Source organism: Poeciliopsis prolifica, unplaced genomic scaffold (genome assembly GCF_027474105.1).
Source record: "Poeciliopsis prolifica strain line A6 unplaced genomic scaffold, Auburn_PproV2 SCAFFOLD012, whole genome shotgun sequence".
NCBI lineage: Eukaryota > Metazoa > Chordata > Actinopteri > Cyprinodontiformes > Poeciliidae > Poeciliopsis > Poeciliopsis prolifica.
The window spans coordinates 3047264-3065834 of NW_026562387.1; the positions used below are offsets into that span (position 1 = coordinate 3047264).

The window sequence follows — 18571 nt, forward strand, 5'->3', positions numbered from 1 at the left end:
ACAAACAGGTAAATGTTGGTATAAAAATATATAAAAACAGTTTTGCGTGTTTAGTTCAGTTTGTTGCATTTTTGTCTGTGATTTTATTTGTTAGTTTTTTTTTTATTTGTTGATCTAAATTTTTAAATCATGGTCAAATTTTGTTGTTTTTAAAAGTACAAATTAATAGATCTCACACAAAATGAAAATTAATACATTTCTTTAAAAAATTAAATAAAAAAAGGAAATTTTACTTTTTTTTCTTTAAGAAAAAGGAGAGAACAACTCAATGTTACATTAACTTAGCTATGGAAATTTTTTTATTTCTAGAAATCACCTCAGGCTTTTCTGGCAGTCTAATAAATTGCAAATGCAAAGAACTATCATATCTGGGGGTTTTTTTCTACTGAGAGTTAAAAAAAATAAAGAGTGAAACCCCCTGGTGATACTGACTGAAAATCTACCACTGATATATCTTTGCTGTATTCTCAGTTAATTTCCATATTAAATCTTTTTGGAGGTGTTACTTTCATCGAGGAAAAAGATAGCGCTCTTGTGGGGGGTTGGAGAAAAAAAAGTGAGCAGCTCTCAGAAACAGATTTCTCGATGCGCTCTTTCACAAACTCTTCCATTTTTAGATATTCTTCAACTTAATGAAACGACCAGCTCCGTCTCTTTTTCTCATGATCTTTGTCCCCGGGTTGCCATCGGTCGCAGTGGAGTTTATGTATCATGCCAAAAGTTGATTTGTTGTTGTTTACTTTATCTCAGTCAAATGACTTGCAGAGCCCGGCTCAGGAAGCAATAAAGTAGTCAAGCACGGTCACACACTCCACTCACACACACATTCACGCGATTCCGCCACTTAGCTGTAGTTTTATTAGGGTTCTGGCAGGAGCAACAAAAGGATTTGCAGTAGTAGCGCATTCCCATCAGCGCTAAGTGGAGACCAACGCTCGCACTGCCAACACCATCTAGCCAATTGCAGTCATTAGCTATAATCTGCTTTGAATTATATCAAGACCCTATTAATGAGAGTTTGGGTAATAAAGAACAGCCACTCCTCAGCTGCTTCACACCAACATCCACCATGGGCCCCATGTTTTCCTCGAACCTTGCAGTCGGATCAGGAGCTTTCAGTTAGCTAATTTTCAGCTAGCTATCTCAACAGGTTTGAATGAATTTATAAGGTAGCTAGATTGTCACTGGGAAGGGGAAACAATAAAAGTTTGGGAGACAGGTAATGATACAAACATATACTTCATTCTTCTGAAAAATAAAGCACAAACTTCTGAATGTAGCTTCTATTAAAGATGTAAGGCACTAATTACTAACAGTCTTCAGGGTGGATGTCGCTGCTGAGCGAAGATGACGCAATATGAGCTATAAGTTCATGAACTACCTTCTCCACAGAATACTCAAGGAAATAGTGCTAGCATGCCAACACAAGATGCTAAAACAAGCAGTGATTTATTTTCTGCTCACTTGGATAACAGTATGGTCTTTGCTTCTGCTCCCAAAATAGAGGAATGCTAGAAAAACAAAACATACTTGAAATGTTAACTTTAAAAACTAAAATGTTTTTCGTACTGCTCTTAAAACTATGTACAGCAATATATGTCATGTTGTCGCATTTAAATTTATGTGTAAAAAATGTCATTAATGTGTCGAAAACTGCCAAACATTTGGGTCAAAGACTGATACAGACAAGAATGAGTTAAATGAACTGTCAGACTAATCAGCGGATACAAAAATGCCACTGTTATAAGCTCAGCAATTTTAACTAAAGTGAAATATTTCTGGAATAGAGAGAAAAGTTGCAAAAGAGAGAGAGGGGGGCAAATGGACTTCCCAACAGCGTCTTGGAGCAAATATCTGTAAGAAATACATGTATTATAGATCACCTGTCTTGGCTTGACTTTGGTGAGCCAGTATATATTAAAAATGGATTATTTGACTGTGCTCTGTGATGTACTCTCGGTTTTTCTCACTGCGTCCGTCGCCTCTTCTGCAGCGACTTTACTGTGGCCTGGGCTGGTGGCGGGCGGTCTCCACAGTGACAGATCACTAAGCCCAGTGGATCCGATGAAGGCCTTTCTCTTTGAGGCATCAACCTTCCTGCACAGGCAGTACTTTCAGTGGCGTTTCAGCAGCCCTGTCGCCAAAGAGCTTAAAGCCTGTTAGGCTCGACTTGATATACGCATGTGTGTTCAAAGGGTTTTGTGTGATCAGCAAACATCTGCATTCCCGGAGTTCGATGTGACAAATTGACAAACATTAAACATGTTCGTCCGTATATGTCCAGATGCAAAAGTAAAAAAAAAAAAAAAAAAAGGTATAATTGCAGAAAATCTGGACATTTTTCGACACATCTGTGTTAGTTTCATAGTCTTTTAGAACATAAAATTTTGCTCACAGGTAATGTTAGAAAGAAATAACCTCCATCACTTAGTAACTAACTTTTAGTTGCTAAGTAACATTAGCCTCAAATAAGCAGTACAAAGTTGCTAGCACGTTCTATTTCGGCCTCGTGTTTACGTGTCGACAGAAATGTGCGACAGAAAAATGAAAAACACAACCACTAAGAATAGAAGGCGTACTGTCAAAATCCAATTTTAATTTAAAGTTTCAACATTTTCTTCTACTTTTAAAAGATCACATTTGTGCGAAATGGAGGAGACTACTCTGGCATCTGTATAATTACAGGAAAATTGCATTCATTATTGTAATTTACATCCCATCTCCAATCCAATTATTAGCAACAGGCTACTGAGATTAAACCAACGGATGGGTGGAGGACAAAAAAAAAGGGAGGTAGAGTTTGGGACTTTGGGAGTTGTGTGAAGGAAGAGGGGATCAATATGGCTCTAGAAGATAATGATTTTAAATAGACATAATTCTCTGCCTCAGAGTACAGCTGCCAAGGGCACCACTGCAATGCTTTCAAGTCTGATATGAAATATTACTGGCAGTAATTTGCTCATCTGCATCCCAAGAGGGACCGCCTCCTGCCAGTCTTGTTCATCTGCCTGACCATGTAGAAAGGGTGTATCACACCAACCAGCCCCCCTTCAAATTAAAACACACTCTGCATAATTACGGGAAGGTATATTAAAATTGTCAGTGAAAAGTGAAGATTGTATTTTGTATGATTTCTGGAGTGTAAACCTGGTGAAGCTAAGCTTTTCTGAAAGCAGCCAATCGACACAATGCAGGATACAGTTCTGGTCCTTGCCAAAAGCCAATCAAGATATTGTATTTATTTCATTCTTTTAATACACTTTCATGAATCTCTGTGTGTTTGTAAGTTAGTCTGGTTGTCATTTTGTTTCCTAATTTCAAATAATATTTCCTAAATCCAATAATATTGGGGTCCGACGTTGAATATGAGCCAGCTATCGGCTGACATCATGTATTTGAACTTTGCATAAAGTGCCTCTCAAACGTTTGTGCAGAATAATAAAAATAAAAATAAAAACTTTTCCAATATTTTTCATCCACTAGGAAAAATTATCTGGTATTAGGTGTCAAACTCATTTTCAGCCAAGTTAAAATCATGAATGCTCTCAAAGGGCCGGTTGTGCCAGAATGTATTAATAAAACTTTTTCACCAAACTGTTAAAATATAATTTAATTCCTAAAATTAAATCATATTGCTGAACATCTTTTCAGTCCCTCCACAATTTCGTGATAGTTTTTGTGATTTTGGCAAATTGTCACTGCAAAAAAAAAAAAATTGTGGGGATTTGTTGATTTTGCATAAATTTCCACAATAATTCTCAAGAAACTGGAGGGACTGATTGATAACATTTGGCAGTAAACAAATAAAAACTTATTTGATGTGATTGATAGCGTAACTCGGCACTTAGTTTTTAGGCGAGAATCTAGAGGGCCACATAAAAAGTTGCGGGCCACATTTGACCCATTGGTCTTGAGTTTGACATGTGTGCCTTACAGTTTGTCTACGCTATGAAACACATCTATGATCAATTTAACCATCTTCACTTTTGACTCCATTTTAACCCAAATTAGCTCAATATTTTTTTTGTCCCACAAGCTTCAATGTTAAACCACCTTATTTGCTAGGTCTTATACAATAGTTCAATAAAAACTATTGAACACATTTGTAAGGCTTGTCTTAAGAAATACATCAAGTTTTGCAAAATATCCATGAAGAGAAAAACGGCCCAATGTTGAACTTTCTCTGAAATACTGGATATCAATTTCCATGCCAGGTCCTGATAGATAGTGGCCTGTTCTTGCTTTATCAGTAATGTCAGTTCACATTTATTTTTGTTCACTCGCCTTAAAGATTGACGAAAAGTTCATGACTGGATTAAAATCGGCAAACTTTTCTAATATTTTCGAACCACAGTTATCACTTCTACCTTGTGACATGGAACTCCAATGTGCAGGAATAAAAAGCTTTTCCATCACCAAACGCTCTGAAAAGATTGAGATCCAATTCTTTACTGATAGGAAAGTGATTTGTGAGCCCAGATGCTTAAACAAGGGCCAAACCCTCAAATGGTTTGCCGCAGGGTATTTCGTTGTTAGCTTTTCTTGTCTGGACAGCAATTCTTTCAGACAATCTGAACGTCGGGAGGAGACTTCAAAGAAAATAACTTCATTCCAGTCTGCTGCTGCGGTCTGCAGATCATTGGGAAAGATGTTGGATACACAGAAATGTTTTTCTCAAAGAGAAATGATTTCTTTGCTGCCCTTTTTGATATCAAGCGTGTATCCAAAAGTCTCTGCCTCACTTCCAGGCATCCAAAACTCTGCAATTCCTGACCAAGCACTGCTCTGGTGGCAGATCGCTTAAGATCTCTGAATGGTCGATGTACCAAAATCGGTTCTCATTGTGATATTTGGGTCACAAAAATTGGATCATTGTGTTCTTTTGTTGCCCGCCCCTTCGTGCCACAACCCCAATGGCAAATTTTTGTCCCCTACCGTACGTACTGTGTGATTTGTCTGAGTCTCGTAGATGTGTTTGTTTATATGGAAAACTACTCCTCTAACTTCCAGAAACTGGATTTCCAGCCAAAGAGGCCTCAGCTGGGCTGTGGTGTTTTGTGGAGCAACTGTCCACAGCCGTGACGAAGTAAGGAAGTACATCCAGTTGGACCAAAACACTGAACGTCTCCTACTCTGTCCTGGTCCAAAAGAGCAGGCAAATCTCCCAACGACACCATCCGTTCTTTTTTTTTCCAGTAATATGGGAAATAAAATGATATCTTCTAGTTCATCAATCATTACATCCGTGTCCATCGAACTCATAAACTCATAATAGTCATTTTTGTTTGAAGGGTTCTGCAAGAACATGACTCGGTGCGTCTTGTGGACCTCGACAATCCCACCCATTAACTGCTCGACTTCGACCAGACCATTCTGGACCCTTTAATTTCCCAGTGTCCTGACACCGCTGGCTTCTCTGAATCAACCTGAAGCTCCCTTTGCATTAATTGAAGTTCTTGATGACTCAATAAATAGCTGACCCGGACAAGAACTTATTTGCCTGTGAAGCTCGTCTGATGCAAAATGACGGCGACAGCGGTATCCGTGGCTGACAATGAAGAATGATGTTAAGCACCACGCCGCTTTAAGGCAACCATTCTGTTCTTCTAATTCAATCAGAATAACAGAGTGAGATCAGTTTTCCTGTCGTCATTAACGCGTTCCCTCGAGGTAACGATACGATCACAGAACTGATGCCAGCAGTTTTTGTGGCTGAACTAAAGTGTCTGTGTTGTTGTTTTTTTTTTCTTTCATGATTTCTTTCATGATATTTATTTTCCTTGAATGTCAAATTAAATGTGTTTATTTGAACATTGTGCAAGCTAAAGTTTGCAAAAAAGCATTTGTCAATCTTAAAACTTCTGGGCATGGTTACATTGTTTAGCAGAGGGACTAAACAAATGCATAGTGTATACACAAACTATATCAATATATTCCATGCAACATAAACCAAATTTTCTGTTTTATTGTAATAAAAGATTTTTCTAGGAATAAAAAACAAATGCCATAAGACAGTGTCCAGTATGGCTTTTTGAGCACAGACTGATGTAAAAGTTGCAGGAAGCCTTGGAAGACCTGGATTGTAAACTCCACTTATTGTTTCCAAAGAACAAGAGACCATCTACCGATACATTGTCTCTGTTGTAGTCAATTGGTGCAGGTAATCCTTTTGTCCTGCTCTATACTTTTTGTGTTTTATTTGCATTTGTTACATTAAAACTTATTTCACCAGAACAGTTTCTCTGTTTTGCTATTTTCCTGCCCGGGGCCTCAGCACGGCTGTGGTGATTGATTGCTAATACGTGTATCATCCCTTGTGGGAATATACTCCTGTTTTGTTTGCTTAGTGCATCTTTCTCATCATCACCCTTCACCTACACCGTTGTCATTTGTGCTCCAAGTCTTGTCATGTTGCTTCGTGTTTGGTTGTTTACATTAAGTTTCTTTCCTGCTGTTCGGTGCCTTGGTTTCTCCCTCAAAACATATTTTCTCCCGACGCCGAGCTGCTTCCCGAATCTGGGTTCTTACTGCGCTTCAAATGTGGCACTGTGAGATGTGTGCCTATGGTTCAGCATTGCATATAAATCCCTACACCTTGTCTGAAGCTGTAGGTCTGGAACTAATACTTTACAAACCAAAGAGATGACTAAAAAGCAGATATTTTGGTATTTTCACAAAGTTAAAGTAGAATCTGTTCAGATTGTTAATTTTCTAAATCGGATCAAAATGTACTTTTTGGCATCACTCTCCTATAAAGTTTTCATCTGTACAAATCTTTATTGCAATAAAAGACATGAAGGAGTTTGCTACGGTCTTGAGAAGATGTTTTTTTTTTTTAAATCAGGATGTTTTCTCTCCAAATAACAGAACAGCTAGTACTGTCATTGCTTACAAATGAAACTGAAAATATGTTGACATATTTAGTGTGATTGCTGGGAACTCTGTATTAGATTTTTCTGACATGTAGCAGCTAAAAAAAATCCTGATTATTAGGATGAAGTCTGAAGAGCGTTCTTAAGGGTTTGAAACATAAACCACACATGGGGAAGTTTAGCATTAGCTTGGCCTTGAATGTTAGAAGTTAACTATTGTTTGTGTTGTCAGTTTGAACACAGTTATGTTTTTTAATGTCCTTAGTTACTGCATTATTCCAGAAGTGTAAGATCTCTTGATATTTAGACCAAGAAACAGCAATAAGTTAGTTGTTAGCATCTCTTTATGATGTGTGAAATAAGTCAAAGCTACTATGATTTCTGAATATGGCTTGTATCTATAAGACTATGACATGTATCCACAGGAAAAAGTAGTAGTTCTTGAGTTTTTTTGTTGTGTGTGACAGAAATTAAAAATAAAGACCTAGATAAGCTGAAATCAAAATGAAAATCAAAATGTAGTCTACAAACTCTGAGAATGATGCAACCTAACCTAAACCTGGCTTTTGGTTATTAAAATTAGCATCTTATTTGCAGATTCCTATCAGAGCTAAGCTTAAGGGGATATACCACAGTTATTCATCATGTCACAACTATGTTTGATCATCTCCAGTTCAAACTGGACCGACTTTTATTGATCAAACTGGAATTGAACCTTTCTGGAGAGAACAGCAACTATTTACGAAACACAATTGGAGTTTTAGGAAACCCTTCCACTTGAAAAAACACAAACGGAAAATATCCAACACCTTTTGTCACCAGATCCATCTTAGAATTAGGCAAACATAAAAATGTTGACAAATGGGAGATTCAAAGCTGAACTGGAATATTCTACTCTAACCACATTTTGCAAAACGGTGAAACGCTTATCAGAAAAAAAATATTGCTAGAATATTGTCTCACTGCTGTGGTCCCAGTGTCACCCATTTTCTCACCCTCCAAGTTAAGCGTATTTTCAGGCCCGTGTTGGACTTACTTGATCGCAGGGCAGATGTTGTGACCTCAATCTCACTGCCAGCTTGGTAGGGCTGGAATGCTGACGCTGAATTCATCTCGCTGGCAAACGGTTCTGGGCTGTGCGTTCCCGTAGAGCTGGCGCTGGTTCCGTCCCCTCCATTGTGTGGATCCTGCTCTTCGTACACTGCAACCAGCTGAGGAGACAATGAAACGAATGCTTTCACATACTGTATCTTTTTATCCGCACAATGGCGCATTAGTGCCAGACACTCTGCATTCGCTACAGCCAAAATCACTCCAAGTGGCATCATTTCACTCCAAAGCAATGTGTCATTGTGGAATTTTATTACAAATAATTTGTTCTTTCGGGGGAATTTAGCAACATGCGAGCAGAGGCTTATCTCGGAAACATGCATTTCTGTAATGGTGTGGGTTGCTCTGGGTTGCCAGGTTTAGCTTCCAGAGCAAGCTGATACTCCGTTCTAGCAAAAAATGATTCGTTGCCATGTTTCCCAGGCCAGATGGAGAAAACTCCGCAAGGCATCGCATGATCAGATCACCACCGCTCATTATCGGAGCCAAAATGGCCGAATAACGAAAGGAGAATGTGTAACATAACTCAGCAGAAGAAGACAAAACGTCAGCTGATGGGAAGTACCCAGATGATTTAAATTCTTTCTGAAAGTCTGGTGGATTTCAAACCCTTGCTGAAATAACTCCAGACAGAAGGAATGCAATACTGCACAACCTTTGGTAGCAGGGAGGACACGGCAGTGCCAAGTGGCTTTTTCATTTTCAGCTGAATCTGCTGCTGAACCTCTCAAAAGGGGATTAACCTCCACCTGAGTCCAGACTAAGCAACCAAATAGCAGCAGAAAGATGTGCAGCATGCAAGACGAAACAACAACGCATACATTAAAGACTTGAAATGAGTTTTTAATATTTTTCTGCTACCTGCAAACACACACGCACACACACACAAAGATTTTGTCATTCATGAATATCATATTAGGTTGATCTGAAAGCAAAAATATATATATAATAATAACAGTTTTCCTATGTATTTGTTATTTTTTCATCTCCCCAACACAGGAAAATCTGCATACAAACAAGCTGAAACGTGTCTGCTCCTCTGTTTGATTTGGTTCATATCCACAAGAAGAGTATTACACTTAAGCGTGTTCGTGTGTTTGTGTGTGTCTGCATATGAATTCATGCCGCTCCGCATGTATGCCCGTGTGGTTTACGCCAGCTGTAATTCACAGCAGCGTCTCTCACGCTGGCTTTGCACAATTAAAGCAGCCTGGGTTTCCCCCCCTCTTCTTTTCCTTCCCTTAAGATGTTTTGCCGCGTGCCAGTGCCGTCTCCGAGAACCCTCTTTATCACCGAAAGCTTTCATTTCACCCTAATCACGTTCCATCCCGATGTTAAAATTACATTCCTCAGATTGTAAGGGTTTATCACGAATGTGCTCAGCACACCAGAGAGGCAATCAGAAACGAAAGCGATCTGCTACTACCAGCATAAGAGGAGGCATCATAGCTCAGGCGTGCTTATTGGTAAATATGCGAATTCACGAGTGAAGGCGTAAAAGACGGCGTACTTTTGGTTTGACTGCAAACAAACTTAAACGGGAGATTAAAGAGTAAAAAGCGATGTGTGCATCTTGGGCGAGTTCTTCCAAGAAGAAGGGTTAATGCGCTAAATATTTTTGTAGAAATGAAAAGAAGAGGGCCTGAAAGACAGGAAGATTTTTTGGCGTTTGTGCCGGCCTAGTGTGATGCGTGCGGGCCGGGCCAGTGGATCATCAGCAATGAAATAATCAGGCCTCCCATTCATGTCTTACTGGGAGTATTTAGCAACTCGACAAGCCATGTGTCTGCCAGCTGCCCATTTAGGGAAGTGCTTAATACTGTTGTTGCTATCTGGAGGAAAGCGCTATTCATTTTTAAATACTTTTAAAGTCTCATTAATTAAGTCAGCTTGTCTTGCCCACCACTAAGCACTCTGTTTCATAATCAAATTAGTCTATTCAGGATTTACGACGTCCAGCACTGAGCAGTTTATTCTGCTATAAACCAGGAATTGAGGATGCAGAATGTGAATAGATCCGCACATAACTGTTGATTTGTCCTAGAATAAAACTCTTTGGTCTGGAAGTTGTCACTGAGGAAGGAAGACAAATTTATTTATTCTCAGGATGAGTATGTTTAAAAATGCTTGGCCAAGTAATCACAAGATGCATGATGTTTGAAAACAACTTGGAGTGAGTCAAAGCTTTCAAGCAAACCAAAGTAAGTGACCTTTCACCGGTGCAGACAGAGAATCTGCATAGTTTCAAAAGATAAAATAATGTAAATATTGGTTAATTGCTGCAAAACCTTGCTTAGAATTTATGTAAATACCAGAGCAATGGCACACATGCAGCTTGATTTTGAAGATATTAATAAATACATCTGACATATTCACTCTCTATTGTGGCATTTAGCGAACAGAAATGATTTTGGTCAATCTTACAGAGAAAACAAGAGAAATGTGTTAATTGTTTTGTTTGATGTTTTTAAACGTCTGGTTTTAACTGCATGTGGTACATGGGGCAGAGTTACGCTTGTCTGTGTTACAGTGTCAGAGGCTTAGGAGGAAGACACTAGAGCATTATTTACCTCATGCAGCACATGTTCCTATAATGCACTGAAAAAATGTGTGGCAGGGTGCACATTAATAGGTTTATCTACTTTCCAAAAGTTGTGTTTTTTTTTAGTTGGAGAAGGCTTTAACTTTTATTTGACAAAGCTTACACGGAAGACTGTGAAGTGTCTTTGGAACAGCAAGTAGATTTTTCCAGACACCAGGTTTTCACTTGTCTCTCTTGCATGTCTCGGAGCTTTTTCTCGTGCCGTTTTGACCTCTGTCTGTGTAAGGAAGAGCAGGGCACCCGTGGCCGGAGGGAGAACTGACGCAATTTTTGCTTTTGGTGAGAAAGAACTCGAACTGCTAAAGTAGTGAATTTCATCACAGAGCGCTCGTCTGCTCCTGGGAATTGATCCCGACCACTTCAGACCACACACAAGTTCACACTTCTTTTTGATTTCTACTTTTGATTATTTTTTCCCCTCTCTTTTATTCACTCACCGTCTCCTTTAAGCTACTGTACAAAGGATGCCGGAGATAAACTCAGATGTTTTTGAAGTGAGAGAAAACTTTCTAGGCCAGGAGACACGATGGCTAATTGGTGAGTGGCGTGACAGCCGAGGCTGAGGGAGACTCTAAATGAAGTGATGCCACAATGAAACACACCAATCAAAACCAGAGATATGAAGAGGCAGAGAGAAAGCAGAAAGATTTAGGGGAAGAAGGGGGAAAAAAATGTCCAGTTTCCGGGCTTGGGATAAACTCCAAAGTGGTTTCAAAAACCTATTTAGCTCCCACCTGCTTCAGTTGAGAGAACCGTGGAAAAGCACGGAGCTGGCAGTCTTATTTCATGGACCTCTCTCTCTCTTTCCCTCTAGGAGAGAGCTACAACACAGATGCTGCTTTAAGCCCCTGTAGCAAGGCTGACACTCATCCACTTTCAGCCTATTCCACTGACTGTCACAGCAGCTGCCAATCAAGCGCTATCTACCTGGAAGCCCGAGGGGCTGTTGGGGGAGAGGCATGAGCGGGGGAATGGATAGAGATGATGTTGAACGGGTGAAACGAAGCGGGGGATTGAGGAGGAAGTGGAAGAAAACAGAAAGTCAACTGAGGCCAAGCGTTTTTCAGTTGCGTAGGTACAAGCTGTGTTCGGTATTTCCATATCATTAAATGGAGTGAGCTGGCAGACAGTATTTATAAAAAAAAAAAAAAAAATGAAATTCAGGGATGCCTTTCATGTTGGCCTCCTTTGATCACCTCCCGGCTTTTGGCAGTAAGGTGAAGAAGGAGAAGAAATGGAGAGGAGGTAGCTGAGGGGGGGAATGAGAAGCGGTTTTGACAACCTCTTTCAACATCTCCTCTCCGCATCTGCTCTCTTCCTCCGCCACCCTACCCAACACACCGGCCTACCAGAAACTGTGATCTGCACGGATGCATGGGCGATTGGGATTGGCGTCGCTGCAAAATGCCTGTCCAAAACACTCGCCAAGTGGCACGGGAAAGGAGTAAGACAACAGAAGCTATTAGCAGCTGTTTGCTCTAGCAGTGCCTTTGTTTGCGCTGCTGGTATATTCGTACGCTGGAAACATTTACAAAATTAGTTACTTTAGCATGGAAAACGTTTATATGCATTGTATATGGTGAAATTTTAAGTAGCAAATTAACACCTGAATGGAGCAGCTCTGTCAGAATGGTTTAGTCAAAGTCCAGGCTTGAATCAAATAGAGAATGAGTTGCAAAAATTGAAAAAAAAATTGCTTTCCACATCAAAAGAGATTAATTTTGAGTTTTTTTACATCTATTTACCCAAAGCTCCACCGACAGCTGAGCTTCCGCCCCCACAGAGGAGTCTTACCCTGCACGGTTCCTCCAGACTAGCGGCAGCAACAATTAGCAAACATCTGGTGGAAGTGTGCATCTACTGATCTCATTATATGAACTATTTCTCAGACCAACACCCCTAAAGACGGTTGTAAATAATGGAGTGTTTTGTGATGACGTGCTGGTTGGGGAGTGTCAAAAAGAACTTCTTAAAGAGACAGAGGGCCATTTCAGACACAAATGAAAAGTTTTTTTGTTTTTTTCTTTTTTTTTAGATATTCAGCATTTTTTTAACAACTGAAGGCTATTTAGTTATTTGATTGTGATATAAAATGACACTATGTTCCTGGAAAATACATATAAGTTAAGATTCATAAAAAACACTGCATCCTTTTCCCGTCACTTGACAGTTATTGACACTCCGTTTTTGTTTCGTGAAATGAAGTTACTGTCCTAAGGGTATGAAATATTTAACAAAGAGCTATATAGTGGGAAAAGTAAACACGTATCTTGACACTCACAGAGACAGACAGTGCTTCATCTCCCCTCTCGCTGCCATTTATCATCATTTTACTGCAAGGGCACCGGTGGCACAAAGTTATTATAGGTACAGTAGAGGTGGAACAATGAAGTAACATACGCCAGAGAATCCAAGGACTTCAAACTTGTTGAGTTATGGTTGTGAGACACCATAAATCATCTACACACTACTCGTCTTTCCATCCATCTGTCTGTCTATTCATAATCCCGTCGACGTTCCCGACACATTGTGGAGCTTTTGGAGCATTTCTCAGTTTTCAACACTAGCGGAGGATGGTCTTAGATAATACTTTGTTTGTAGAAGAAAAGAATTGTCTTCTTAAAGAATCAACTTGACATTCTGAGTTATTTATTTTTTTATTACCTTAAACCAAGACTGGCGCAAACAGCCCTTTCTCCCTTCACTCTGAACCTATTAAAGTTTTTAATATTTTATTCTTCCTCCTGTCCATTATTTCTAACACACCGTGAGTCAAGCAGTCTAACAAAGTGCTTAGTTATGTATTTTCCTACTCATCAAGAGCATCAAATATTCAAAGAAAGAGTCTCCAGCACTCTTGGCCCATCACTTGCATTCCAGATAACCATCAAACTGCACCCGGCGGCGCTTTGGAAACGAATGCATATTGCAGGTGCTGTCACATGGGGTTGATGCAAGGGAAGACTGCCCCCAAAGGCTGGCTTTTGCAAAAAAAATCATTAAAATAAATAAGCAAGAGCGGAAATGATGACACAACTTGGAAATCCAATGTAACGTGGGACAAAAAATTTTTTAAAATGCTGTGACATGTAAACTGCATCCTAACTAACTGTGAAGTTGTGCATCAGCAGCGGAACAGGGCACCGGGAATCAAAGAGAAGGGCGGGCGAGATGAAAGCCTTAAACACATGCAATAATACCAAGCAGACAATTGGTTTGTTCTGCTTAATCTCAGCTAAAATAATATACACATATATATATATTCCACTTTGGTAAAGACGGTTCACCACAGAAAAAAAAAGGAATGAACACATTGTGGGAACACTGACAATGTGGATCACAGTGAGAAAATACACAGACCAAGCAAAGTTTAACCAGATTACAGAATCATCCCTTTCAAATCCACAAGGCTAAGTTCCCGTCCACCTTTGAAGTTTTCCTCCTGGGCACGGGTAATGAATTCACACATATTAGAGACCGGTGTAAGAGCGCTACCTACGCATTGCTGACAGAGGAGAAAGTTCCTACTGCGCCCCTGACACATTCTTCCATGTATATTAATACCTTATAACCTATGCTCACATGTGCAATTCAATTTTGTTCAGCCCTGGGAAATAAAATGTTAAAAAAAAAAAAAACATAAAAATTTTTTATTTTTCCAAGACATACAAAAGATCATTGCTGACTGAAAAGTAAGAAAGGAGCCAAGGTTATCAAGCGAGAGCAGAAAAAGTGATGACATTAAAAGCAATTAAAGTGAATCTCTGTAGACAGAAGGAAGGAGACGTCGTAATCATTTTACGACCTTGATGGGCTTAATAGCCACTGATTGCTTAAGGGTTATTAACACTGAGCAGACACATGAAATAATGCTGATTATGTTTCTCCAAAACATTCTGCACAGCCTCATGAGGAAGCCTCATTAATAAAGGTATTTCAGACAGGCATTCGTTTACAAAAGTTTAATTATTTTACATTCGCTCTCATAAACGAACACGCATGTCAAAATTCAATATGAGCGACTTAATCTCTTTGACTCCATGGAAAGTTATACATTTCAGTGTTGAACAGATACATACATAGCCTTTTAGTAACTCCATAATGAGCAGGAAATGTGTTTTCTTCATTATGAACCATAAAAAGGTCATCTCTGGAAGAGCGGTCGTCATAAAAATTCATCTATAAATTTAATTTACAGAGATGTGCTACTGTAATTGCGCTCACCTTTGTTAAGAGTTTAAAAAAAAGACAGCAAAAATAACCTGCAATACAGCCACAGAGAAATGTGTACATAAAATTGTACACGGGTCAGCACTGATTTTATTCCGTATGTCCCACAATTAGGCTGATTCCTTGGTAAAAGTGAAATAAAGTGCAATAAATCAATGAGGTGAATCCCATGTCAACTCTTTTCAGGACGCTAGCATTAGCACGCGGTGCTAGCAGTTAGCCTGCTAATTCAGGAAGCTGTGACAGGCAGCATATAGTCAGTTTCAAGCACGTTTCTGTAGTAAACAGAGTACAGATCTTTTTGTTCGGTGCACACATCGTTTATTTACTCCAGGTTGTGTGCCAGAAAATCACACCTTTGAATTGATGGATGGTTGCAGCGGTGATGTGTTTGGGCTAACTGCATTATAGAGGCCTGCTGTGGCCTGGTGACTGCAGATGAAGTGAAGGTTCTGACAATAAGGATAATGAATGGGACTGGTATCATCAGATTTTTCCCTACGCACCCCCATCAACACAGAAAATAAAGGCCAGCCAGTCAGTAACATGGTGTGAATTAGTACTCCTCTCTATAAACCAAAAAAGGGGTTGATGAAGAGAAAAATATTCCAGAAAAATCTTTAAAAAGGATTTGTCCTTCAATTGGTTAGGCAAAATAAATAAATAAATAAATAAAACTCAGAAAACATAATTCAAAACGCCACAGAAAGAAAAGAAAAACAAAAAAACAAGAACCAAAGAGCTTCAAACATTTTTTGGTGTCCCTTGTGGGATAAAGCGGACGGAATGAACAGCAGACAGAGGATGGGGCAGACTCAAAGGGAAGAGAGTATCCTTGAAAAGCCTGTGCATCCCCTGCTATCAAAGTGCGTTGGAAATCAGCTGTTTAATACCTGCGGCAAAACTAGGTCCAATTATTGAGACATAAAGGTTTTCACTCACTCTTTTTATCAGTGTCACCTGTCTCTGACGTGACCCTGCAAAAATAGGTGGATGGGTGGATTGATTGTCTGTCTCAGAGTCTAGTGAGCAACAGACCTACAGCACATGGATCTACATGACTTTCAGAGCTCATATCTCCACAGAAGAGCCTTTGTCATATGTAACACTGGGAAAATGTTGACCGACATCCTTTTTTGTTTTGACAGACGGCCATATTTCAGTTTAGCTCAATCAAAGCGGTGAGGTGCATATCTTTGTAGTAGTAAAAAATAATGTATTAATGAGGATTCCAATGTTTTTTTCACAATGACATACTTCCCAAGGACCTTTTCACGCAGCTTGCTGTCAACCTGTCAACCTGGTTTCGCAAAGTAACTGTTGGCAAATTAGGGTTTTCATATCTGCCCTCTGGCTTTCATGCTGTCGCCTGGGACGGCCCTGGGTGCACCGCCTCATCGCCCCGAGCCACAGACCAACAACAGAGGCTGTTTATGTGCCTAAAACTACTTAATATGCACAAGGAAGCACTTTGCATTTGAACTAAATAGAGTTCAGAATTAACACTTCAATGTGCATAGCAGCTGAAAGCAAAGGCCTACCTTGAATGCATCTATTTCACAGTAACTTCTGAGGCTTTGTGGTCCTGAGCTGCACATTCAGCTAACCTTCAGTGATAAACTTCAACAAAGCCAAACCCTGAGAGTTAAGCGCTCATCTTGACGGCTTTATGTGGTAAATAAAATGGGCCGATGTCTCCCAATGGAAAGCAGAACTCAAAACCGCAAACACAACAAGAACCTGACTGCATCTGATGAGTTTTGAAGTTATTTTTGGAGGTCTATAAGAAATAATTGACATTTTATCTTATCAAATTGCATAAAAACTAAGATTAGATTGAAAGAATATAAATAATGATCACATTGGTATCATCTTAAAACTAATTTGCTGCAAAAGTACAGCAGGATTGAGGGATTCTTCAATTGAGTCTTGAATAAAAAGTTAAGAATGGGTCACTGGGGTTTTATTTTTTTATTTTTTTATCAAAATAAAAGTTTCAGAAGAGTTCTTGAAGAATCAATTTCTGAGATTTCTGTATCTTATGGGATTATCACAACAACAAAAAAAAACAACCTACAATAATAAAAAATAAATAAAAATGGCATACAGTCGATGTGTGTGGCATCTTTTTCTCTTGGCATATAAGCTGGGCCCATAAACATTTCATAAAGTGCTGCAAACGTTGCGGGTGGACAGCAGCATTTGTTTTTCTACTGAAAACATTCAAAAGCTGAGGGGAATACACAATGGCTGAAGCACTCTAAGACAGTATCTACAATGGTTAGTCCAGATTTCATGACATTTTTCTTCCATTAACATTACACCATGAGCTTTAGCATATTAGCCACTTACAGCTGCACATCAGATGTGGGCATTTAGGGCAGTTTGAGACCTTTCATATTGTTGATATGCCGTGTGAATGTCTGCCATTTAAAATATATTAGCTTACTAAATAATGTGTCCAACCTGTGACATGCACAAACTCACGTTAAAATCATGTCTTTTGCTTGGAATAATGTAGCTCTATTTCAACTACCCCAACACATGGCAACGAGCTAAAACGTGCAGATAAAGTTTGTTGGTTCACTCCAACAATCTGGCTATTGATGGGGAAACGGATTGAGCTAATTATAAGATCCTGGTAACTGCCACAATTTTTGGTTTAAAGCATATGCATGTGCTAAAATGGTTCAGTCAAAGTTCAGAAATAAATTAATATGCAATCTGATTGAAACTGAGCTAATTTGAAAAGAAAATTGAGTATGACAGTCGAGAAATGTGCAAAGCTGGTTTAGAGATGGGGCATCAAAGAAGCATCCTTTACATCATTGTCTAAGAAAGGTTGAATATGGATGGATGCTATCCTTTTTAGATAAGCATTTGCAAAAAATTCAGAATCCCCCTTCAATCCACTTTTTACCTGGGCACTACTTTTGCATTGGGTTGTCACACAGATGCCAATGGACGATGGATTCCAACATATTTTCAGGAAAAAATACCCAGTCAAATCGTATGTTTGTCAGATGTCGAACGAGAAAAATGAATAAATACACTATCAATCTGATATACATATGGCATACATTTGATTTATGAAGTCGCATAGTTACTTGAATTGGTCAGCCAAAAAAGCTGCTCTCTCTCCCCATCCCTCCCACTACAAACAACACAGTAGTAAACAGTCCCAGTGATCTGTAAGCCAGGAAACGTGGTCAGCCAGCACGGCAACACTCCAACCCACGACCCAGTCGGCAAGCCACAAGAGAGCCAAGTGGAGCTAAATGCCCCGCTGCTGGCACTTAACTTAACAGAGACAGCGCCAACACCCACAACACATACACATGCACAAGAAGCCGGTGGGGACAGCACCGTCATTATCTGCCATCTGCAGGCCTGAGTGGCCGCAGCCTGGAGGTGAGAGGAAATGAATAGGAGGAAGGTGAAGCGCAGCGAGAGGATGCCACCCCTTATGTGTGCATTCGGAGGGAGGCAAACATGCGATGTGAGAAGCGACACGCTCCCCCAAACACACCAAATCACGGCGGAGGACAACAAAGAATTGGCTCGGATTCTGAAAAGGGAACACACAGCTCTTGCTTTGTGAGAGAGAAGTGTGCAACCACAGGAAAACAAGAACAGCCAATCAAAAAAAAGACAAACCTAACACCATTACTGGTGTATTTGTGCGTCTGGAAGCGTTTTAAATTCATTGCGTTTAATGACGATTGCATAATTTAAAAATGATGTGGTAGGATTTTCA

At 39.6% G+C, this 18571-nt stretch overlaps 1 protein-coding gene across 4 annotated transcripts in view; it reads right to left on the bottom strand.

Moving 5' to 3' along the window:
* Window positions 1–18571, bottom strand: part of LOC129364582 (partitioning defective 3 homolog) — a 343226-nt gene that overhangs the window by 241887 nt on the left and 82768 nt on the right. For all 4 annotated transcript variants that reach the window (XR_008606460.1, XM_055037305.1, XM_055037304.1 and 1 more), the window contains exon 3: window positions 7909–8083. Coding sequence is in view for 3 of the 4 variants with exons in the window: in XM_055037305.1 (XP_054893280.1) it covers window positions 7909–8083 (175 nt within the window). In the remaining variant the exon portion in view is untranslated. The remainder of the gene's footprint in view (window positions 1–7908; window positions 8084–18571) is intronic.